General features: G+C 42.9%; 1 protein-coding gene across 1 annotated transcript; it reads right to left on the reverse strand.

The window, feature by feature from the left end:
• Nucleotides 1-12,854: 12,854 nt before the first annotated feature.
• Nucleotides 12,855-22,277, reverse strand: LOC133901912 (uncharacterized). The gene is made up of 10 exons (XM_062343449.1): nt 21,926-22,277; nt 21,615-21,821; nt 21,466-21,532; nt 20,295-20,353; nt 15,399-15,477; nt 14,595-14,713; nt 14,398-14,477; nt 13,701-13,770; nt 13,303-13,380; nt 12,855-13,220 (listed from the first exon to the last, which is right to left on the reverse strand). Exons 1-10 carry the CDS (start codon nt 22,169-22,171, stop codon nt 13,164-13,166), a joined length of 1,062 nt encoding a protein of 353 aa, XP_062199433.1. The 5' UTR covers nt 22,172-22,277; the 3' UTR covers nt 12,855-13,163.
• Between the last annotated feature and the right edge of the window lie 4,311 nt (nt 22,278-26,588).

Below are 26,588 nucleotides of genomic sequence, written 5' to 3' on the forward strand. Positions count from 1 at the left end.
TTGTTATCTGAGCCCGGAGTCTCCGGGTTAGCTTGGATACTCCGGACTCTGATCAGTTGGTCGGAGTCTCCGGGTGAGACTTCAGTAGAGGGTCTTGGTTTGAGCTTGAGAGCTCAACCCGGAGTCTCCGGGTTAGCCCGGATACTCTAGTGTCTTGTATTTTGTCGGAGTCTCTGGGTGACACTCCAGCAGAGAGTCTCGGTTTGAGCTTGAGAGCTCAACCCGGAGTATCTGGGTTAGCCCGGATACTCCGGAGTCTAGTCTGTGGCTGGAGTCTCCGACTGAGACTCTGCGTTAGAGTCTCGGGTAGGCTTTATGTGCTTAACCCAGAGTCTCTAGGTTAGCCTAGATACTCCGGGTTCTAGTGTTTCCGAACCCTCCAGGGAGGCTTCGGACAGTGTTTCTGCCTGCGTGCCCATGTATTGCATAGAGTCTCTGAGTGAACCTGGATACTCTGGGTCAGTACAAAATGCACAATAACGACTAGTTTTTTTAAGTGGGCTATAAATACACCACACCCCCTCCTTCAATTGCTGCTGAACCACTCGTGGACAAAATCATTCAAAGCTATTCAATAGTCCTCCTTACTCCTCTAAGAGCCTTGATTCTTGTAAGATTTGGAGATTAGGATTTGGGAAGTGAGATTGAGTGCTAGAAGCTAAAATCCATTCTTGAGCACTTGAGGTTATCGCCAAGATTTCAATTCGCATTCTTTACTCTTGGAGATTTGAGTTCCTAGATGGCAAGGTGTCACCCAGGGAGCACCCAAGCTTGTGAAGTGCCCCAAGAAGTTTGTATTACTCATTAATTTGAGTAAGAACTCTAGCTTGATCTTTGTGGTTGCTTGGGTGAGGAAAGGATTGAAAGAGACACGGTTCTTTTTGAGCTCCTCAACGGAAACGTAAGCACTTCTTTTGTGAGGTGGCCGAACTTTGGGAACAAATCCTTGCCTCCTTTACTTTATTGCACATTTACTTGTTCTAGTTTATTTTTGGGGATTTTCCTGATCTACTTGCTTGTGTGTGTGTGACTGCAAGTTGTTGGTGATAAAGTATTTAGACATATGTTAAATGGGAACTTATAGACTCATTTAGATTTGCTTGAAAGTTCATAAGTTTTAATTTCCTGTTTTATCCGGATTATTCAGATAAACCCGGAGTATCCAGGTTCTGTATAACCCGGAGTCTCTAGATTGACCCGAAGTATCCAGATTCAGTAATCCGCTGTGATGTTTTAAATTTCAAGAAATGCCTATTCACCCACCTCCCCTCTTGGCGACATCACGTACATTTCAATTGGTATCAGAGTTTAACCTCCTACAAGGCTTCACCGCTTGGAAGATTTGAAGATGTTGGCATCTAGGGAGAAGAGCCCGAAGAGTCCGAAAGGTGAAACTTCAAGTGATGGCTCAAGGAGGCCCATCGATTCAGGCGATGCTTCAACAACAATTGGCTCCAAAGATAAAAGGGGAGTCGAAGTTGGTTTGATTATAGTAAATTAAATTCTCCTTCTAACAACTTCATCTCCATGCCTTCCGGGTGTGTGCCATTCTTTGATGGCACACATTACGCCACTTGGAGGCACAAGATGAAGATGCATCGAATCTCGCTCCTTCCGAGCATTTGGAATATTGTGTGTGTAGGTCTCGATATTCCGGCGGAAGACATTGAACTCACATCGAAATAAGAACAAGCAATTCATTGAAATGCTCAAGCTACAAGTGTTCTTCTTAGTGCCTTGAGCCCCGAGGAATTCAACAAAGTGGATGGGCTTGAGGAAGCTAAAGTAATATAGGACACACTCTAAGTCACACATGAAGGCACCACAAGTGTGAGGGAATCCAAAATTGAGTTGCTTGAAGGCAAGTTAGGAAGATTTGTGATGGAGGATGATGAAACCCCCCAAGCTATATATGACCGTATGATGGTGCTAGTGAACAAAATTAGAGGGCTTGAAAGTGAAGAGCTTGATGATCATAAGGTGGTGAGGAGATTGCTTAGAGTTTTTGCACCAAGAAACCCCACCTTAGTTACACACATCCGAGAGAGAAGGGATTACAAGAGGCTCACACCAAGTGATATACTTGGGAGGATTCTTGCTCATAAGTTTATGGAGAAGGAAGCAAATGAAGTCAAAAATCTAACCGGGAGCAAGCCTAATGTATCCTACTTTAGAGTCTTTGGTAGCAAATACTTTATTCTAAATAAAAAGGCTAGAAGTAGATGAAGGCTTTATGCTTGGTTATGGATCAAATGCCTGCGCCTATCGTGTCTTCAATAAAACCTCCGGTTGTGTTGAAATCACGCGTGACATGACATTGGATGAATCTAACAGCTCCCAAGTGGAGCAAGTTGATCCTAATATTTTAGGTGATGAAGAAATTCCAAACGAAGCAATCAAGAAGATAACAATTGGTGAAATCAAGCCTCAAGAGCTCCAAGAGCAACAAATAGATAATAATAATCAAGCTCAACCGTCTTCATCAACTCAAGTGAAGCCATCAACATCAACTCAAGATCAAGATCTTAATGATGACTCTAACAAGTTCCTTGATAATGATGAAGTGGAAGATATTCAACCTCAATCCCAAGTGCCACATCCAAGAGTTCATCAAAGTATCTAAAGAGATCACTCGGTGGATAATATCTTCGGTGATATACAAAATGGAGTAACTACTCGTTCTAGAATTGCAAATTTTAGTGAATATTACTCTTTTGTTTCCTCTGGATGTGGCATTTGGGATTGAGGTTGAATATCTTCCACTTCATCATTATCAAGGAACTTGTTCTAGAATTGCAAATTTTAGTGAATATTACTCTTTTGTTTCCTCTTTGGAACCATTGAAGGTAGAAGAAGCACTTGGTTATCCGGATTGGGTGATAGCCATGCAAGAAGAGCTCAACAACTTCAAGAGAAAAGAAGTATGATCATTAGTGGAAATACCCAATCAAAACGTGATTGGCACCAAATGGGTCTTTCACAACAAGTAAGATGTGAACGGGATCGTGACAAGAAACAAGGCTAGATTGGTTGCTCAAGGTTTCACACAAATTGAAGGTTTGGATTTTGGTGAGATTTATGTTCCCGTAGCAAGGCTTGGGTCTATTAGAATATTACTTGCCTATGCTTGTCACCATGATTTCAACTTCTATCAAATGGACGTGAAGAGTGCCTTTCTAAATAGACCAATCGCTGAATTGGTGTATGTGGAGCAACCACCCGGATTTGAAGATCCCATGTATTCTCATCATGTTTATAAACTCCATAAGGCGTTCTACAGGCTTAAGCAAGCACCTAGAGCATGGTATGAATGCCTTAGGTATTTTCTTGTCAAAAAGAGCTTTAAAATAGGCAAAGCAGATTCTATTCTCTTCACTAAGAATGTTGATAATTATTTATTTGTTTGCCAAATATATGTCGATGACATTATATTTGGTTCTACTATTAAAAGCTTTTGTGAAGAATTTAGTAGGATCATGACCAAGAGATTTGAGATGTCAATGATGGGAGAGTTGAAGTTCTTCCTAGGATTTCAAATCAAACAACTCAAGGAAGGGACTTTCATATGTCAAAACAAGTATATCAAAGACATGCTCAAAAAGTTTGATATGGAGAATGCCAAACCCATCAATACTCCTATGCAAACTAATGGACATCTTGATCTCAATGAACATGGCAAGGCCGTGTATCAAAAGGTATATCACTCGATGATTGGTTCTTTACTTTACCTTTGTGCATCAAAGTCCAATATTATGCTTAGTGTGTACATGTGTGTAAGATTTCAAGCCACTCCAAAAGAGTGTCATTTGGTGGCCGTTAAGAAAATTCTTAGATATTTGGTTCATACCCCTCACCTTGGCTTATGGTATCCTAAAGGTTCATCCTTTGACCTTTTCGGCTAGTCAGATTCCTTTGGTAGATATGCTCCATATCCTTCCTAGAACACGTACTCCAAGGTTGTTGTAATGCTATGGTTGAATCTCTCAAACTCTAACATATTGACCCGGAGTCGGGCTACCCTGAGTATCCGGGTTGATCCTGATACTCTGGGTTGTCCAGCTTTTCGCCAATCAGCTTTGTTTATTAATTCCTTCTTGTGCAATCCTTCTCGCATCTCAAATATCCCCTTCTAGTGTATCTCAGGACTTGTGGAGATGGGATGAGACAAGGGTAATGCTCATCAAAGGAGAAAAAAAGCCAAATTTGATCCACAAGCTCAACCTCCTCCAAAGCAAACAGAGGGCAGCAGCAGTAGCAATGGCAGTGGTAGTGAGCATGGTCGCTCTCGCACGGTCATTTAGAAGGTGCTAGCTTCATCAACAGGCATTCACATTCGTGAGACAATTCCAACAACAAATGCATCTCGTGGCAGAACGAAGATGCAAGAAATGAGAGGAAGAGGAAGGGGTGCAGCAGGAGATAGAGGCAAAGGAAAAGCTGTGGCTTCTGGATCTTGGGCTCAATGGCAAGAAGAAGAGTGAAGAAGAGGAAAGTCCTATGTTGAGTCCTTTGAAGCTTCACCGGCCTCTCAGGATACATACGACAAATGATATGCCCAAACAAGTTGTGAACTACATGAAAAGGGCAAGCAAAGTAAAGAAGAAAAGATATGAGGATCCATCTCAATATGTGAAGAATGTGGCTGATCACCACTTTTGGAGTGATTTTCATGCAGATTTTTATGAAACTATGATCCTCACCAAGAAGAAGCTGATAACTCCTATGCAATAGATTGACTGGGATTACATGGCTAGTAAGGATGATCCCACATTCAATGAAGTCATCTCAGCTTGTGAGTACAAGAGGATCAAATACATCTTGGGTCTTAAGTATGACTGGAGTGAGAAGGTGATTGCTCAATTTTATGCAACACTCTGGTATGATCGTGAGATTATCAATCTATGTTTTGGACAATAGAGGGAGAGAAATATGAGATTTCATATCGAGCTTTTCCTCATGTGTTTGGATTTGATATCCACAATTCACAAAAGACAAAGATTCACAATGAGAATCAACCCTCGGCAGAAGATATGGATTTTATGTATTCAGATCATGGAAAGGAGTTTTTTTCAAGGAAATGAAGCATGAGCCATATAGAATGAGGTTGGTGAGCACTAAACCATCTACATCTCCACCTTCAGCTCCTAGCGCTCAAAGGCTAGCTCCAAACCGTATGTCTTCCTCCCGTGGCTCTCCGTCTTTCATAAAAAAAATGCTCTCAAAGCAATATTCAAGGTGTGCACTCACAATGCTATTAAGATCAAAGAACACAAAGATGAGACAAATTTGAGGTTGAGGAAGATAGAAGAGTGGTAAGAGGCTATTTATGCTAATTTAAGGATTGAGCCTCCTTGCTCTCTAATTGCCTCCGAAGAAGAAGTGAGCGAGCAAGAAGAGTTCGAGAATCCATGGGCATGGTATGATGAAAGCCCAAACAGGTGCAGCAGGAACTTCACATGCTCAAGATGATGATGAGGAGACCGAAGAAGAGAATTTGGGAGGAGCCGAGGAAAATTCTCTGGACAACGATGACGGCTCCAATGATGATGGAGATCAGGACTCCAAAGGAGGCAGTGACTAGATCATCTTCGTTGCTTCTCTTTCTTTTTAGTGCTTGATGCCAAAGGGGGAATGTCGGAGGGTTAACTCATGTCGCAGGGATCCTGAGGGACCCCTTTTTAGAGATTCGGCCGGGGGGATGATCCTGAATATGTTTGCCGGAGAAATAAATGGGTATGAATGTGATGGCCGGTGGGGTGGAATGATCTAATGCGGAACGGAGTAAATGCGCTGGTGTTTAGACAGGTTCGGGCCGCACGGAAGCGTAACACCCTACTCCTGTATGGATACTATAAATGCCCTGAGAATGTCCCTCAAGGATATTGCTGGTTACAAGAATGTTTATCTATCTTAGAGCCTGGGGCTCCTTGTTCTTCGGTCTGCGCGTATCTGCTGGCTTTGGGTGCTCTTGATCTTCTCCTCTCTTCTCTTTCCTACTTACTTCCTCTGGGATTTTCCAACCTTCTTCTTTCTGTCCATGCTGCCGATGGCTTTAAATACCTGCCGGCAGTAGCGTGCCCCGAACGGGAAGGTGGGGCACAAGCTCCAAGATACCATAAATGGAAAGGACGTCATCATCACCTCTGTGCGAAGTGACCGGAGGTGGAAAATACGTCCCACGCCTGGTCATTCGTCACCATAAATGTACTGGCAACGGGCACCGTGGAGAGGACCCACCGGGCAGCTGCAGAGCGGCCCAGCGTGCCCCCCTGTCTTGTTCTCTTGCCACAGCAGCGCGGCAGACGGAACGCCTCGGCCCTTATGACGTTATCCCGAGACGGGTCGGATGGCACGGGATGGGACCCGTGCATTCAATGACCCCACGCTCTTCTGCCAGAATGTGGCAGGAACTGACACCGAGCGTGGCGGGAGCAGTTGGAGGTGACAGGCCATGCGCGCTCTTTAAATGCAGCCTTGGGCCTTTGACTGGCTGACACCTCATCAACGGGTCCCTCGGGAGCCACTGTCAGGGGGCTCTCTAAGTCGTCGGGGAACCGAGTGCTCGGGGTCACTGTTCACCTCCCCGAGCACTCTCCCCCGAGAATGCCCTTTCTTGATCCTCGGGGAACCGAGTGCTCGGGGGTACCGTTCACCTCCCCGAGCACTCTCTCCCGGCACGCTTGTACGGATCCTCTGGGGACCGAGTGCTCGGGGGCTGCTGCACGCAATCCCGAGCACTCTCTCCCAGAACTTCCTTCAGCGGGTCCTCGGGATACTTGGGGGCCCAGGGGGCCACCGCTCGCGACCCCGGGCACACTTCTCCCGGTACTTAGCTTTCTTGATCGTCGGGGGACTCGGGTGCTCAGGGGTCGCCGCATACCTCCCCGAGCACTTTCTTCCCGGCACTTAGACTTCGCAGATCATCGGGGAACTTGGGTACTCAGGGACCACTGACTGTGGCCCCGAGCGCCCTCTCCCGGGACTTAATCTTTTTTACCTCGCGGAGGAGACTTCGCGGGATGGCGCCACATGGCGGATTGCTGGCCTGGCCTCGGGATTCGGGGACCCCCGGTTCCTGATTCACCGATAGGGAAAGAATGCATATTTTCATCTTCTTCTGCTGTCTATCCTTTCTGCTCCAACCTGGAGTTTTCGGGTTGACCCGGAGTCTCCGGGTTATGAGCTTTGTTCTATCTTGTTTATCTATTCGAATCTTTATCATTTCCGTTGGACATGTATGACATGTGTAATTATTTATGATGAACAATATGTAATGTGATAGTCGTTGAATTTATTTTTGTAAGATAATATTTGTGTAAGTGTGATGCTATGTATAAGCTTTAATCGTGTTATCATTAATCACCAAAAATGGGAGATTGAAAGTGCATCTAGACTCCCTATGTAGGTTTTGGCTAATTGATGACAAACAATTAAGGGACTAATGGTTTTGCTGAAGTTATGAACAGGTTTTAAGTCTCATTGGATAAATTATGAGACGTTGGTGTCCCTCAAAAAGAAAAGAGAAGCGGCATGTAGTTATTCAATAGACCTTAATTCATTTTATTTTGAATTTGAGTTCAGGATACCTGTACTATCAAGAGGGATGCGTGTTGATAGTCTTGAAGGTGTCTCAGTGTTCAAAGTATCCTTTTAGAACCGAGAGTTAAGAGACACAATCACACACAGAGACCCGGAAAAAGGCTATTGTTATCTGAGCTTGGAGTCTTGGGTTACTCTAGATACTTCGGAGTCTAATCAGTTGGTCAGAGTCTCCGGATGTGACTCTGGCAGAGAGTCTCGATTTGAGCTTGAGAGCTCAACCCGGAGTCTCCGGGTTAGCCTGGATACTCCAATGTCTGGTATTGGGTCAGAGTGTCCGGGTGAGATTCTATCATAGAGTCTCGGTTTGAGCTTGAGAGCTCAACCTGGAGTCTCCGGGTTAGCCCACATACTCTGCAGTCTGGTTTGTGGCCGGAGTCTCACTTTGAGACTCCACGCCAGAGTCTCGGGTAGGCTTTAAGTGCTTATCCCAGAGTCTCCGGGTTGACCCAGATACTCCGGGTTCTGGTGTTTTCGGACTCTTCGGGAGGCTCCAGATAGTGTTTCTACCTGCGTAGCCATGTGTTACCCGGAGTCTCCAGGTGAACCCGGATACTTCGGGTCAGTATAATATGCACAGTAACGGCTAGTTTTTTGAAGTGGGCTATAAATACCCTACACCCCCTCCTTCAATTGTTGATGAACCACTCGTGGACAAAATCATTCAAAGCCATTCAATAGCCCTCTTAACTCCTCGAAGAGCCTTGATTCTTGCAAGAATTGGAGATTCGGGTTTGGGAAGTGAGATTGAGTGCTAGAGAGCTAAAATCCATTCTTGAGCACTTGAGGTCATCGCCAAGATTTCGATTCGCGTTCTTTACTCGTAGAGCTTTGAGTTCCTAGACAGCAAGGCGTCACCCGGAGAGCACCAAAGCTTGTGGAGTGCCTCGGGATGTTTGTATTACCCATTGATTTGAGTAAGAACCCTAGCTTGATCTTTGTTGTCGCTTGGATGAGAAAAGGGATGAAAGAGACACGGCTCTTTGTGAGCTCCTCAACAGAGACGTAGGCACTTCTTTGTGAGGTGGCTGAACTTCAAGAACAAATCCTTGTCTCCTTTACTTTATTGCATATTTACTTGTTCTAGTTGATTTTTGAGGATTCTCCCGATCTACTTGCTTGTGTGCATGTGACTTCAGGTTGTTGGTGATAAGGTATTTAGACATCTGTTAGAACATGTGGTAACTTATAGACTCATTTAGATTTGCTTGAAAGTTCATAACTTTCGATTTCCTGTATCATCCAGATTATTCGGATAAGCTCGGAGTATCGAGGTTCTATATAACCCGGAGTCTCCGGATTGACCAGAGTATTCGAATTTAGTAATCTACCGCAAAGTTTTAAATTTCAGGAAACACCTATTCGCCCCCCCCCCCCCTCCTCTAGGCAACATCACGTACATTTCAAACACCCACCAAGAAATTCATCATGAAAAGTGTCATGACAAGATTCTTTGTCCCGAGTAGGATCATCACCGACAACGGTACTAAGTTCTCTAGTGCAGTGTTCATCAATTATTGCGAGGAACTAGGCACCACAGTCTGCTTTGCTTCCATGGTACATCCACAAAGTAATGGACAGGTCAAGCAGGCAAACGACCTTGTACTTCAAGGAATCAAAACCCGTGTCTTCAACCGCTTATCCGCCTACGCTAAAGCCTAGGCTTCCGAGTTGCCTAACTTATTCTGGGCACTTCGAAGGACGGCCAACAGGGTGACGTGTGAAACGACTTTCTTCCTAGTCTATGGGGCTGAAGCAATGATGCCATATGAACTAAAAATCAAATATCATCGACTTCAACTAAACGCTGACAAAGATGAAATCTTGAGAAGAAATGATGACCTTAATCTTCTCAAAGAAAAAATAACACAAGTGTTGATAAGATCAGTGTGGTACCAGCAAAGATTCCGACGCTACCACAACCAGGCCATCAACAAAAGATCTTTCAAACCCCAGGATCTGGTTCTATGACTCGTACAAAGCCAGAAAAATAGCAACAAGCTATCTCCGAAGTGGGAAGGTCCCTATAGAGTGGTCAAATCTAACCGACCAGGGTCATATATGTTAGCTAGAGGATGGTCAAGTCCTTAAAAATTATTAGAATATTGAGTTTTATGTGTAAATATTTAGGATATATTTTGTAAATATTAGTTGCCATTGCCATATTATCAATATATGTCTTTTACCTATTTCAAGAAAATGCCTTGAAAAACTGAGACAAGCCACTATTTAGGCACCTATGTCCATACGCGCACTCATAATTCTAAGATTGTCAATCCAAGAGTTCTTCCTCAATAACCAGTTGGGGGCTTCATGTACACTAGGACCACTAAAACTTGTCGTGTGTGTCATATTTTTGATGAGAAGGGAAAAATGTCTTTAGCAACCACAGAAAACTTTGTCATGTCCCTAAAGTGCCTGAGAACTAAGATATTTTCCACTCAGAGTCTAACCTAAGGTGATCATGATGAACATTTCGATAAGAAACCCCGAAATCTCCCTAACCTACTCAAAAGAAACAAAGGCCGAACACTCGTTTGAAATTTCCTTGTATTCACAAGAAGATTTACAGTCATACATAGGCATTGTAGTAGAAATAGGAACCTTTCATTTAACAATATTTTGAGCTCTTTTATAGATAATCTAAGGAAAAGAGGATTACAAGAAGTCCTAAAATATCTACTCGATAAAGAGTAAGGAAAGACTTCCTTGTTTCTCTCCAACCACTAGTGCCAATGGAGAGGACAGGGTTATCGATGCTCCGGCCCCTGCCGAACTCACTGGTGTCGCTGCCCGATCATTGACATCTCTGACGATGATAGGGTTTGATAGAGGCATTGGCTCCCCGCCTTCATATCGGTGTCGCTGCTCTGGCTACTCCATCCGACCGTCCTCGCTAGAATAACACGATGATGGAGAGGATGAAGCGACCGGCGTCTTGTCATCTTTAACGGAGACGCTGCCAAACGTCTCCCTCTTCTCCACCTTAGCCGTTGCTTCTTCCTCTTCTATTTCTATCTCCAAGAGGTCACAGTCCACCTCACCTTGGACTAGAGATGTCAGGGGCTTGCTGTCTTTAACAAGGACACCACGAGTCGCCACCTTGTCTTTAGCCTCCTCGTCGGAGGAGATGTCGATAACCTCCACCACTAAACCAGATTCGATGGGAGACGACGGCAGGGTAAGGGGTGGGTACTTGGGGGAGGATGGAGAACAATCGGGAGATGAAGGAGTATATTCAGGTGAAAGAGGAGGTTCCATGATCGAGTTCAAGTTTGATGCAGCCAAGCTCCGGCACCTGAGGGTTTATATAGGCCAACAAACCAAGAGACGCATCACTTCATCTCCCAAACATTAATTTTGGGCGTAGCCATATTATGAGCCACGGATGCCCAAGCAATGCATGGTCATCGAGGCTATGTCTTTTCAGTTGGCTCGCACAGAATAAGAGACGGTCGGTGGTGCACCCGTTTATCCACTAGACTTTTCAGTGCACGGGGTATAGTCGGAAAGACGATACAATAACTTTTTTGTGCTCGTGACTGGGAATCTTTTCACCACTATGCAAAATTTCTGCTACAACAGTTCAACTTCCGAGTCTGACCAGCGATGAGTCTTATCTTCATCGTACCATTGCAAGGACGAGATGATATTTACGAACCGATTGGAAAATCTATCCAGATGGAACACCTTTTTGAGGACTCGCTTGAGAACTCGGAGATGTTCGAAATCCCGAGTAGGTGTTCTGAGTGTCCGGAGAACCCGGTTAGATGCTTCATCCTAATTGGGACCCAAGTCCTACTTGATGATATGGTCGGACAAAAAGCTTCTCTTTGTTGACCATATACTTTATCCGTTGAAGCATCATTTCACGTACTGATGGAGGGCTTGACGATGAATAACAGATAGTTACCATATCCGGGCATCCTAGGGTTTACCACAATTCTCGAGGCATATCTCTATCTCCAGAAAGTGGATTCCTAGATAAAAGAAAACTACCTGTATGTATCTAGGGCATCCCGTAACCGAGAAGGTTTATCTCTAAGAATAGAAAGGAGGACTCCACAGAATGTATGACACCTCCATTATATATATGGAGCTAGGGGCCTTGCGGAGGACAAGTCAACAGAAGTCGAAGAAGTCACTCAAACCTTTCGACAAACCAAAAAACACCCAAAACCGAGTAAGAAAGTCGTTGATTAAGTTTAGATCTATTTAGACTAGCCACATATTCTATTATAATAGGCTTAGATCAATATAAGGCAAACGCGATGTATGATTATTATCCCTCAGGAAGGCTCGTGTTCTGCAATTCGTCTACTCAAAGTATCTACTATTTCTTCAACAAATTCGGCACATGCTAGAAGTGTGGTGTGCGTGTGTATCAGACCTATACTTAAAAAAATACGGTCATCCTTTATTGGGATGTAATATCAAACCAAATTAGAATTATCCGCAAACAATACAGTAGAACGTGTTATGAGTGTCTACCGGGTGTACTTGATTTTGCCAAATATAATGGAAACGTAAACTCACAACACCTGGGATCTATAAACCTTTTGTATCTTATTAACCAAAGAAATACGACTTTGGGCTATCAAATTGTGAAACTGGGTGTGAGCTCTAGGGAATCCTAAGCATTCTTGTATAAGCACGTTCCAATCCTCAATTCTCCCTTCGAGATTCGTATGTATAATCCATTTCATAGGAATTTTGGGGAAAAACACAGAAAAAAACATAGGTCTCATAGTCCCGCAAGATTCCTCTGTTATCTTTTATATTTTCAGGTAGCCTTCAGTATTTTTTTTTAACTAAATCTGGGCCGAGTAACTAGTGCAGCTAAAGCTAGCATACCTCCCTCAAGATTCAAATGCACTTGAGAACAATTTGACGATACTAAGTCTCACGCCAATGTGGATAGCGTCTAATTACAGTGGAACATCGGATATGCTTTGGGTGGCTAGTCAGTAATCACCTAGCTATATCATCTCACAAATTCAGTCTGATTAAACATGATTTCGGCATCTGACATTTGTACCACAATCGTATTTTACCACCACTTTCGCTTATCTGTAATTCAGTTTCTACGCCACATTTATTTAGGCATTAGCAAGCACCGCGGCGCTCCTGCCCCCGGATCTCACCCCGAACTCAAATTTTCAAAAAATAGAATCAGTAGCAACTCAAGGATAACTGCAACTTGGTCGACGTGAAAACAGTCCGCATGACCTCCTTACAGCGTTAACAATCCTTCATTTTTGGTCAAAGGCATTAAAGAACCATGTAGGTGCATGTGAGCAATTATTGGATACATTGAAATGGCTAACTAACACTTGAACCCTTTTGGTGAGAACAACATAAGAGTTGCATATCAAATTGTGAAACTGGGTGTCAAAATGTTCTGAACAACTACCACCCCTCACAGTGAAATTCACTGCCACATAGGCAAAGGGTTCAAAATTTCAGAGAGTGAACTCCACTGTCCCCATTGGAGATCTCTAGCATACAGATTCCGCAATGTTGGATTTGAATGTGTCTGTAATCTGCATTACATTCTACAGTTGCTATCCTGCTCGCCTAATGGGCTCTTGGAAGTATTGGAGGGATATGAGAAGTGCCTCCTAATAAGTTTGCTAATTTTGTTAGTATAAGATTGAATTTCATAACAAATGAACTTTTTAAAAACTTACAAGTTGCAGGTACCTCTGTTCTTATTGTTCTGCTCCCTTGGTTGGGGCACGTATTCAAATAATATGTGAATACATCATTTGCACGTTTACCCTGTCAGAAATATGCGACTTCAATACCAAGAGTAGTAATAGTACGACAATCATTAATCAAACAAAAGGCCCCTAAAAATATAAACTGAAATTTTTCAGCAACCAAATTAGCTCAGATTCCTATCGAATGATGACATTTTAAGTAGGTAAGTACTCTTGATTCAACCATAGGCAAGAATTCAATGCTTTGATAATTCCTAATTTTCATGCAAGTGATCAGGTATCACTAGAAATACGAAGTATCGTAAAAGAAAAGTACAGAAAGAAAACAAAAATATAAGAACTAATGAAGGCAATTGTCACATACAAATACAACTATACCTTCAAATTTGTATCTTCTTCAATACTTTCTTCCAGACCAGCTAGTCCACCAAATGCAATTAGAAGGTGCCTGTACCATAAAGTACTCATAAATAACATGATAGACTCCAATAACAGTGGCTATATACATAGCGCAGGTTTGATAAAGGATAAGATGCATGGTTACAAAGTGCAACTTTGGAATATGGAAATCGAAGTAATCCAAGTCAATAGTTACTACAGAAACAATTTTACTAAAATGTATCAGTTCATTAGTCCAAGTGAAGGCACATCATGCCTTGGTTGAATATTTATCCAATCACAATAATTTAACACAAAGAATAAGGGAGTAGCTACTGTGCTTAGCAAGATTTTGGCCATGTTCACAAATTGGAGGATGGGTTAAAGGAACAGTAGACTTCCCATTTTATTAAGCAAAGCCATACATTATGTAACTCCCCTAGCATAAGTTAGCACATGTAACACTGTCCTCGAAAAAAAGAAGTTAGCACATATAACACATCCCACATTATTTGACTATTTGTTGAAGTGTACAGTTTATTGTATTCAAATACAGCTGAGCTGAAACACCCTAAGCAAATTAGCAAAACAAAAAAAAAGCTTCATAAATCATAATGCCATAAGCATATGGGGAGAAGAAATTTGCACAAACCTAAAGGTTTCTCAAGGTGGTCCAAGAGGACCGCAGATGACATACCTAAAAGATGGTAAGGTAAGCTCAGATGAACTAATCGTTTCGCCATGCTCTGAAGTGCCAATGATATGATCATATCCTTCCTAGATATAATAAAAATAGTAAGTAACAATAACTTGAGGGAAGGTGGACAAATTGACTACTGAGTAACAATAACTCAAATCTTTCTGAACAACATATTGGGTTTATGAAAGCAGTACCTCGAATGGTGAATTTTTGAAGACACCACTTAAATTTGAAGCGTATCGGACTTTATAGCCCCAATAAGATCCCATCTCTTCAGTGGAAGTGGAGGGGGAAACAACTTTCCTTACGCAAGCTGGAAGCAAGTACAGATGCAGTTACAGTAAAATGATAAAATAACACAGGTATAGTTGAAGTTAAGACTACTAGAATGAGGACAAAGAGATGTACTCCTTTTGTTTCAAAATATACGGCGTATTAGGATTCCAAAAATTCAAACTTCGTAAATTTTGACCAACAATTATACACATATTTAGTGTACAAAAGATGTATTGTATTCCACATATCTTTTAATAAGATGTTGGTTTTGTAGCAATTGAGAATATATTGTAAGAGAAATTAATGGTCAAAATATACTTCAAAAGACTTTCTCAAATCCTAATACACCCCATAAAAAGAAATGGAGGGATTACACCACAAGAACAGGAAACATATTTTGGTTTTAAAACTGAAATGACACAAAAATATCAGACAAAATACATTAACAACAACCATGCTTATTAACTTAAATGAGATAAACCATAAATTGGAAGAGGAAGCAATAAATACATTTTGTGAAGTGATAAGGAATACATATCATATGAAAAAACTGTTCTGATAATAGAAGTGTTGAGCTATGCAGTGTAAATGCTTAGAATGGTACTTACGAGGGTTATCTAGACTTCACAGAAGATTTTAAATTCTTCAGACATTAGAAAACCATAGACAAAGAAATATCAATACAATCATATTTATTGGAATCCATGAAATAAATGATTTACCTGTTGTAAGGTCACGGTTGGTTCCCATGGCTACAGTTACTCTTTTCCCTGGTTCTAGGATTTGTTCAACCAGAACATTCTGCAGAATCATGATAACATAGAATCAGTGTTAAGTCCATTGCATGTAAGTGGTCACTTATTTTATACATGAGGCCATTTAAGTGTGGATGAAACAATATACATTGTGAAATCTTGTTTTATTTGTAAATAATAAATTAAGGTTTGTGTAAAACCATAGGGCCTTTGTTTAGCCTAGCTTCTGCGTATGTCTTAAGCAGCCTTATTGGGATTACAGAAAATAAGCCAAATAAGCAAAAGTGAACATATTTAAGATATTTCGTATCGGTGTGCTCAATTTATATACTCCCATAAGTTGTTAGGTTTGATAGGATACTCCTCACTAGATTTGGCTTCTTTTTGTTAAGGGTATAATAGTCAAGAGTCTAATAGTAATCTCCTAGTCTAGGGTTTCCCTCATATACTCTATATAACCCCATGGGCTACCATTGAATAAAAGTTGCTAATCCTAACATGTTATCAAAGCTAGGGTTTTTTTGGACGTCGCAACTCGTCCTGATTTTAGCCCATCCACCTGTCAACTTCCCTTTTCCCGACCGACTTTCCTCTCCCCATCGGATGCTCTCCTCTGTCGCCATTCTCCCTACCTCGGCCCCATGGAGGACTTCGCGCGCGCAATGATAGATGGGCTCAAGCTCTTGAAGTGCCTTGTGCTTCCCGGTGGGCTACCGCCACTTCTGCCACCCACCACCTCCCTGACGAGGAGGCTGAGGGCATCAGCCAGCTGCACTGCTGAATGTCGCCACTTAGCCCGACGCCCGCCAATCCTAGCCACCTTCTTCGACGTCTCCACCTCTCGGTTGCCCCCGGCAGGAACCACTTCGCGCCGCCCCTGTGCACTCGCTGACAATCACGTCCTCGCCTGGTCGATCCGTCGCCACCATGGCTTTGCCTGGTCTGATCCAGCCGCCACCAGATCTCTCCCTCATCTCTTGGTTGGATCTTCCGCCCTGTCCACTATGCGCCGTCAAATCTGAACAGGATTGGGCTCCAGGCAAAGACTTTGCCATCGGCCCCGACTGCTGCCTCGTCTCTACCACTGGGGGTCTGTCAGTTTGCGCATCTTCTCGTTCAGATCACGCGTCCACCCCCTGCAGGCATCGCCCCGATGACGACGTCAATGCCAACCTAATGAGGTCACACCACGCCAATGCATGCTTCTATGTTGCCCTATGGATCTGGTGCACATATGCTACTGGGAGGATCTGTCGCGCTAGTCTATGGATTGATATGTCGTGTCTTAGTCCTGCGTGCCGCTCGACGAGAGGATCTGCAGCGCTGCTCAATGCAGTTCTCCGCCATGCAATTGATCTACTACATATCTGCTGCCACCGCATTGTGCTTCACCCGTCGTTTCACAGCATCTTTGCCAGCGGCTTTAGCTCCATGATCTGTGGTTCTCTACTTCTATGCTTTGCTTCTCTCTTTGTGAGCCTTTAGGGACGGTATTCAATGCTTTGTGAGCTGCTATGTGGTTGTGTTTTTGCTAGATGGCTTGTTGTCCGCGGTCCATTGTTGCGGTTGATGTGCTAGGCTAGTACTAAGAGTCCTTTTGTTTGGTGCTCTTGTGATTAGCTTTAGCTTTTGCTTTTCCACTGCATCCACATCCAAGTCGTCTCTCCTTAAGTTCGTCTATGCCGTGTGAAGCTACATATTCCTTCATCAATTAGTTTCTTTCCCGTAGTTATTGATCTTTCCGTAGCTTTAGTGACAACTTCGTATGTTGTCTTGCTACTTGTAGTCTTGTAGTCGTTTTGTTGTGATTCTTGAACAAGGGCATTATTTTATTGTCATCATCACAACTCTACTCATGTGCTCCGCTTTACATTTCTTCAACTTAATTCGATAGGATTACTAAGGCTCAACTCTACGACAGCTTTGAAGAGACAATTTTTGGTTGTATCAATTTTATTTTGTCCAAGTTTATTACTTAATGTCCACTATTTCAAATGCAACGCTATTGCATTCGTCTTGCATTTGAGGAAGGTTTTTAAGGGCAAAATAGCCAAGGATATTATGGTAATCTCCTAGTCTAGGGTTTCCTTCATGTATTCTAGATATATTGCCCATATGAGCCAGGTTTTCTTTAGACACCACAACTCATCCCGATCTAGATCACACCACCACCTACTCTCTCTCTCTCCCTATCGACAGCTCTCTCTTTCCTCCGATTCCCGACCGAATTCGACTCTTCTCTGGCTGGATCCGGCTTCCCCAGCCGGATTTGCCTCTTCTTGGTGAGGAACCAGCTGGTGCATTCGATGGGGACCTCACCGCCGCCATTGTTGGTCACGCTGTCGGTGATCTTCGTCAACGGTGACCAGAGCGTTGACCTGGGCACCGTCACCGTGCAGCCCTCACTCGGTTTCAGGAAGTTGTAGACTGTCATCGCCACACCAAATCTAGGCGCACCGCATGCCCCTCGAGGGGACCGACTTTGATGCTGTTGTTGCACGTGAGGGCACCATGTGCTACGCCCTCGTAGTCCTTCGCTGATCCCGCCGTGAGCGCCGGAGCGGCCGCTCCCAACATGACAAGGTCGCAACACTAGGTCCGTACTACCCGCTCGCGTTGAAGCTATAGGACCCGCCGCTCTGGTCCCCACGGCCGTCGGCCGCCCCGTGCCCTGAGTGCGAGGTAGCGGACGCTTCCATGTGCAAGTTGGCTTTCCACTGGTGTGCCCGTGACACGGTCACCGTAAGCTTCCACTCGCTAGTCAACCTGATCGAGAACCTAGCCAAGAAGCCCCCCTCCCCACCGCCGCGTAGATGCGGCATCCCAATTAAGGTCCACCATGAGGAGGGCATCTACATGGTGTTCTCTAAACTATAATTTCAACTTTCAAGTATCCCAATATTTACCCGTATTGCCATAGTATTGTAGCTATTGCAACGTTAAACCCATCCTTCGATTACGAGATGATGTAATAAGTTTTTGTCCCTAACGCATAAAGACATATTGAGTTTTGTTATAATTTATCTCCAACATAAGCCAGGCACTAAAATAGTTCGGAATTGAGAAAGTACTGTAATAGTCTTAGCCTCTTAGTGTTACTGGGACTTGCGAGTCCGAAATTTTTTTGCCATGTCGACATGTATCCCCGCGTCGACACACACCGAACGCAGTGCGACATGCACCGGACTCGTCTCTGGCGAGTCCAAGATGGAGAGAACAAGTGTGAGGGAGGCAACAGGTAGTGGAGATGGTCGATGGGTGCGCCAATGCCCACGACCTCCACAACGCCTCTAGTGCAGCACGACGGGGTGGAGGCGTAGAGTGACGGAGCCGTCACGCAACGCGCTCACGTTGCGTGCCACGAAGCAGACGAGCAAGTCAAGGTAGCGGTCGCCGATGATCAGCGTCGTCGCCCACACCCCCGCATGGGATGTGGCCATCGGGATTGAGCGCGTTGTGGAAGAAAGACGTCGGCTTTCTCTGGCTCCGCGTGAGTGCATGCAGGATTGGACGAGTTAGGGCACCGGCAAGTTAAGCTGAACCTTGGACGTGGCTGGATGGACCAGCAAATGACGGCCCATTTCAACCTTTATTCTTTTCTATTTTCTTTTTCCTTTTTAGCCTTGACAAATCTAGTGGATCTGATTGTAAATCAGAACTACTAAACCTTGCCCATGTCGGACCTTGACAAATACTCTATTCTAAGCCCCTTTAATTAGGTATCCCTTAATGCTCTGAAACCTTAAAACCACACCAAATTGGCAAGTGGACCATATTCTACTCCTAGGATGCGTGTTACAGGTTTTGAGGGGATTTCCCTTCAAAATTCGAATTTGAAGCTCAAGTCAAATTTGAATTTGAGCAAATTACATAAAAAGAAAAAAGGATAAGGAGACCTTGGACCAGTGGGTCGCTTCTAAGCCCATATGGCCGAGCAACCCATTCTGCACGTTCGCTTCCTTGACCTCTCGAGTGAGGCTTCTAGGAGGGGGGGGGGCGACTGCACTCATGAGACCTAGCGTCGAGCCCTAGCTGGCGACTACGGGTACCTCTTCTTTAATATTATTTGAAGTTACCCGAGAATAAGTAACTTGAAATAATATATAATATTATTTTTATTTCCCCTTCTAGTGTACTAAAGAAGAGGTAGATCTCTATATCATACATATCTTTTATGTATATACTCAAGTTTAAAACATAAAAAATAAAAATAATATTATATATTAGAAGAATCCCCGAATCATATATTCTCGAGTTTGCCGAGTTAGGCACCTGTACCCGAGTCGGACTCCGACTCCTGCATCTGTGCCCCAGTAACACTGCTCTTTAGACCTCATAAATAATATTTACACCAAACCATTTGCATCAAAATTTTGCTAGCATAATAGATCTATTAGATTTAGGTCCAAAGCCCCTAAAGTATTGAAATATTGGATCCACCACTGCGTCTAGGACTTCCAATAACATGTTTCAGTGTTTGACAATTTGTATTGGGTTGCAACATAAATTCAGTCAAAGCCACTTGTTTAACAGTCAACAATTACGATTTTATGATCAGATCACCAGAATCATTTTTACTGAAACAACATAATTACGTGAGTTCTCACCTAGTATATAGTAAACTTGCTTGTAGTGAAATTTGGTTGGTTTTTCCACTGGTCACGTTGCTTCCTACCATGCTACATGTATTATTTCTTTCAAGTTACTCGTTTGCAAGTCCAACATCATAAAATACTAGATGTCGTGCTGGTTACAATAGTACAAATCAATTTATTAGCAGCAGGGATCTAAGCAAAAGTCCTTCCCCAGACTTTTACTTGTTCTGGGGAACAATAAAAACGACATTGAAAGTACCATACATACCTTACTTAATCCGACATCAACAAGGGTCCCCTTTGAGCGATCACCCTCCAATGTTACACCTGTCTAAATTCAGTATCATGTAACCATTCTGTTGAATTCAACATGTCAAAATGTGCGGTAACAGAAGATTCAAACATGAATGAATTGAATCATGATTTAAACAACACATAGAACAAATCCCTTTTGAAAGCGGAGATACATTGTGCAATAAAAAAGCACAATTAGATGCAAAAGTGCAAAAGCTTTTTGTTTCGGCACCAAATCAACATGAGAAAATCCTAACAAACATGCTAGATGTAGTCTATGTTCTTGTACCACTCAAAATTCAACTTCATACTCCATGTATGTTAATAACAAAGACGAAGATGAGCTTGTTGTGACCTGTGAATAGCAACATTTCATTTGTCTTTTTTTCCCCTTCTGAAACATCATTTATCAGACATTCTCATTTTACTTACTCCCTGTACAGCATGAACTTGAGATTTTACACAGGTAGAGTAATTTGCAAATTACATCTAGAATTTTTCCCTGATTTTTCTAGTGTTGATTTGGTGTACAAACCAACTTATTTTTTGCACTTTTTCACCTAATTGTGCGTTTGAACTACATATCTCCCCACCCAAACATCTCCCCACCATACTCTTAATATTTGGTTTCTTTCAGCAGTTTAGTAGTGTCAAAAAGATGTCACCCTTCACTTGTTCCCTTTGAACAAGCGGTGACATTCTACCACCTACAGCGGGGAGCACCCTGTTCTGATCACCATATAACAATCCAGTTCGATCAGCTCTTCCAAATCCCAGAGAAAAGCAATACGAAGAATTTCCTCAGCAACATGAAAGGCAATGATGAATAACCAGTGAACCCTTGAATGAACATGTGGAAACTTGAAGAAAGAAAGATCCTTACATGCTCATGCTCAAATTTAGAAAATGCGCAATTGTGGTCATCCCTCAAATAAGCATTAGATTTGGTACTTCATTTCAAATTTTCAGCATGTCTTGCATTTTTAATACGACGGAAAAGCCACAATAGCACCAAATAAGAATCTACAAGATGCAAAAAGTTTGAACTATTTAAGCATACTATTTGAATGAAATGTAAATCTACTTGAACTTGTGACCATAGCAAACAAAAACTCATTACAATGGCACCGAAAGAGATATATCACCTTCACGAAACACAGACCATTCATGTTTGCGCAAATGGTGTGGTGCATCGAGCGGCGGAAGCAGTCCCTGCATGCCAAGAATAATACAGCGCAATTAGCACCTCAAGAAAACCTCAAATGTCAAGGCAACCACATTGTTCAACACTCACCACAAACTTCAGGTTCTTGTGCATCGGGAAGAGGCGGCGGCGCAGGTACTGTGGAGTCTCCAGATATTCCAGTATCCGGACAAGGAACATGGCGCCACTCTCTTCACCATCACCCACGCCGCCATTCTCCACCACCGGACTGCTGTCGAAGACAATGACCTCGTCTATGCGGAAGACGGTCGCGGCTCGGGCGATCTGGCCGGCGAGCTGAAACAGGAGGTATGCTCTTGTAAGCGTCCGTGCTGCAAGAATCGCAAGAACTGGTGCGCCAAGGGGGTGGTAGTAGGGATTAGGGAGAATGGGGCACGGACGAGGGTGGCGAGCTCGAGGGACTGGGCGTTGTCGATGATGGATCCGGCGACGGCGATGCTCACCGTTGGCTTCCGCTTCGGACCAGCCTGCTCCTCCCCCTCGTCCTCTTCCTTCCTCTGCTTCTGCTTCTTCTCGTGGATTGCTCCTTCCTCAGCCGTTGCGGCGGAGTCCTTACGCTTCTTACTCTTCTCCTTCTTGCGCTGGGCCTTCCTGGCGGCAGCTACCTCGGCTTCCGCGGGATTCATGGCGGCGGCGGGGGCAGCCGGGGAGGAGGCTTGGGTGCTCGGATTTGGGGGTTTTTTGGGCTGGGGCTCGTTGAGTTGCTGTTGTGGGAGGAGAAGGGTTTGGGGACCGTTTTGCGGAGTCTTGAGTTCTCTCGACGGGTGCAGCGAAATTTTTTTATTTTTTATTTTAAAATAAAAATTTGCAAATATGTAGGCCATTTTTAAAAATTACAAATTTAGTATCGTGTCACTCGTTGGAATCGGAAGGGCGACATGTGGCATATCCGCCTTTCAACAGATATGTCCGATGACAGGTTTAAAAATTAAAAATATATATATTTCAATGCTTTAAAAATTCAAAACCTATAGAAACTATCATGAAAAAATTTGAAAAAATTATGTGGTATAGACGATGCTATCATCTAGCTTAAAAATCATATTGTGAGAAAAAAATTCAAGAATAGGAAATTTATATTTTTTTTAAATTTCTCATTGCACAAGTAATTGTTTAAACTAAAAAAATTTTGGAGGGCTACATAATATCATTCTCTGTACCATAGAATTGTTTAAGAAATTTTCGTAACTATTTTGATAGTATTTTAAATTTTGAGAAAATTATAATGTAATATTTTTATTTTAAACTTGATGCTCACTAGAAGGTAGGTTGTCGCCCTTTCCAATAGCCGGCAGGTGATATGTCGCCCTAACAACTGATAACAAAAGTATAAATTTATAATTATTTAAAACAGGTGTATATATATTTACAATTTTTTATTTTTTTAAAAAAAACACCGCCAGCCAGACTGTAACACCCTAATTTTTAGAATTTACAACTTTTTAAAAATTTTCAAAATTATTGAATAGCTTCACCGGTAAAATAGGTTTAAAACCTATTTTCTTAATCAATCAATCAATATAGATTATTATTTTGTGTGCATTGCATGCTGAGTTTCGTTAGAAGTCAGGTAAATGCATTAGAGTTCTTTTTCCTTTTCTTTGTCTTTGGTATTTTAAGTGATAAAGATTTTGAAAAGGTTTTACAAAATTCAGTAATGAATAAGTTAAGGATCTTAATGGTTAGAATTCAAAATCTTTGAATTCATCATTTATTCAATCCTTATCATATCTGATTCTTCTCCAATTCAATTCAAATCTTATACAAATCCTTGTTTAAAGCCAATCTCTCCTCTTTCTCAAATTCTACACAAATCCAAATTCAAATTCCTTATCTACTCCTATTCTTGTTCAATATCATTTTTTTCGTTTCTCTTAAATTCACTCCAAGCTCAATTCAAATTCAAACCCTATTCAAATTTCTCTGCAAAAGTTTCTTTTCTAAACCCTAGATATAACTAAAGTGTTTTTGGGCTCAGTCTTACTCAAGTCCAAACCCTTAACCAAGTCTTCTAGATGGCCCAACAAAGGATCCACGAAATCTGCAAATTTGAGCGGAGTCCTGGACAGTCTCATCTTTCCATTAAGTTTCAGAGTTCAAAACAGCCTCAAATGCAAATCTTGAAAATACCAAAGTTGTAGGTATCGTCGAGAGTTTCGATTTGAACCTATGGAAGTCCTCTTTTGGATAATGGAGCTACGAGTTATGGCCCCAGAAATCAGTGGTGCGCAGATAAGTCCGAGTTTAAACAGTTTATCTTGTGGCGTATTTTTAGAAATCAAGGTGACATTTTCAGAAGTTCCAATGACTACCAACGTTGTAGATCTTTTCGAGTACTAAAATTTAGAATCAAGAAATATCCAATTTGGAGTCCGAACGATGGAGATATCATCCTCGAAATAGAGAGCTATGAAAAAGGAAATTGTAACCGACTCGAACTCAAATCCGATTCGTGTTCGGTTTGGACTCCACCTCAACTAGCCGTCCCTAGCCCTATAAATATGAGTTGCACACCCTCTTCTACCCCTATTCCACGCCCCCAAGCCCTAGAAGTTGCTGCTGCCCTGTCCATACGTCGCCGGAGCGCCGCCTTTCGCCGAAGCTGCCACCATCGCCACTCGTGATACGCTACGTCGTCTTCTCCGCGATTCCTCCTTCCTCGACCATCAAAGCAAGGTGAGGACCCCTTTTTCTCCTCTCTTACTACTGTTTTAGCATCATACTAAGTCCCTATCCAAGCCTTAGCCTCAGCCAAAGCCCGATCTACGCCGCCATGGTCGTTGCCGTCGCGGACAGCCACGGAACAGCCGCGCTGTAGCCGATTGACATCGGTGTTCCCAACTGACCAGAGGTCAAATCATCAAGCCTTTTCACCGATGCATGTCCCATAATGTTCCCTATGTCCTCACCAACCAGGTCGGCCATTAGAGCAGCCAAACCATCGAAATCAAAGTCCACATACTCGCTGTTCGGTTTCTGGACACGTTCTGCGCGCGCAACTGATTTGCATTCGCGTTCCCCGTCAATCCGAAAGCCGTATGGATGCACCAACCACGTCACGGCATGTCCCATGGAGTCTTGTACGTGACCCTAGGAGCTCATCCCCGTTTGTGCAGCGACATGATCAGGACGCCATTACCAACCACAGCACATCACAGCCATCGCCGGTCTCAATCTTCGCTGATCGTTCTTCCTCTCAGTGGATGATCTACCCAAAACTATGCCGTAGCATTGTGTTCCCGGGATGTATGAACGTCTCTATTCAAACGGTTTCTCAAATTTCATAGCCAATCTCCTGGAATGCGAGCATCTTTGTTCCTACATCTGTTTGCGGTCACCACCAAACCTAGCAGCAGACATCACTATTTTGCCACTAACTCGGATGACCCCTTCTAAACCCAACCATGCTGCTGAGTTAGTATTTCCGCATTCTACGCCATGCTTCTCTCATTTCACTGAAACACCACTGAAGCCGACATCGATGTTTGTGGCCACGTGCCCGATCGCCATCTTCGACGAAACCCGAACCACCGCGGCTACATAGAGTCACCAATAGTATCCTTAACCTATAAGCGCAACATTCGGCCTTTTTGATCCATCATAGGTGGTCGATACTAGATCTCAGTGTATCTCTTCCTTAATCCAAGATGTTACTTGCATAGCATGCCAAGTCAGCGCCACATCATTATCCTTAGCCTAGTCATTGAAGTCTAGTCTACCCTACACTTCTTGAATCTTGTGCAATGATGTTGTCAATCCTGACATAGTGATTGTGCGATAATGCCTTTCCCATAGGAAGATAGTTCCGGAAAATCAGTATTTCCTTTTCAGCCTAATCCATCTCTCGAAAGCTGTTCTCTTTTCATCTTAACTCCGATTTAGGCAATTCATGCATATAAATGTTTCTAAAATTATCCCTACCCAACCATAGTATTTTTAAAGTGTTTTGATGATGTTTGGTCTGTTGTTCTTAGTGTTTCCTTTGTGTTGTTTGTCGGTAGTTCTCGCGATTAGTCGATAATGTTTTGGAGCCGTTCGAGGGACTTCAAGACCAAGATTTCGACAACACTGAGTAGCATTGGGAAAAAGGCAAGTGTCCTTGATCATATTGAACCTATGTTTTAAATATTTTGTTTTACAAAATTGCATGCAGTGTCAATATGATGGGTAGTTACCTATGTTAGGATTTTCCCTAGATTTTTCCTTATCATCCCTTGGAACCTAGATGGTTTATGGTTATGTGTCCTTTATGGGTAGATTGCTTAGCCGTGCTTTTGGGATGTTGAGAAGTATCATAATCTTGACTAATGAATATATGCAACAATGGTTGTTAATGTATTAATGGTCTAGCAATATGAAACCTTAGACCTTGAGCAAAGTAGTTTTAGGGGTATGTGAGGAGGTGGACCTATGGTTGTGCAGCCATGGAAAGAGGTGTGCACAACATTTTAGACTCCGACCCTGACACAATTACAAGACCTAACAGGGTCCAAAACGACGATGCATTACCTTATTTCTTTGACTCTAACTAAACTAAGAAATATTTAGTTGAACTCATATCCATTGGAAAGGGCTCATCATAAGCTTTCTAGAATGTACAAGATTGCTTAAAATAGACTTCGTATGAGAGAGTTATGCCTGTTTTACTGACACGTTGTCCTGCGACTCGACCACGACCATGACCAGAGCTCAGCCTCGAGTCCGAGTAGACTTGGCCTTCGAGGGGTGACATCCGGGTAAGGTTGTGGTGCTTCTCCTACATTCCTAAGCAATAAAACAACACAAGAATTTAGTAGTAATCCATCCAAAGAAGCATTAATAGCGAGAAACGAGTTTGCTTGGTGGTCTAATTGTCGTGCACGTGCTCTTGTAGTTGGACCTTGTATAATTTGAGGAATATTAGTAGTATTGATCGTATCCGAAGGGGCCATGGGCTCATCAAATACGTAGATATATCATGTGAACATGGTCTCCCTCTTGTGCTACTAGCTGAAGCGTACTAGAAGGATCTAACAAGGATAAATGTTGCGAAAGTAGTAGTAG

This window comes from Phragmites australis, chromosome 2, assembly GCF_958298935.1.
Source record: "Phragmites australis chromosome 2, lpPhrAust1.1, whole genome shotgun sequence".
NCBI classification, from domain to species: Eukaryota; Viridiplantae; Streptophyta; class Magnoliopsida; order Poales; family Poaceae; genus Phragmites; species Phragmites australis.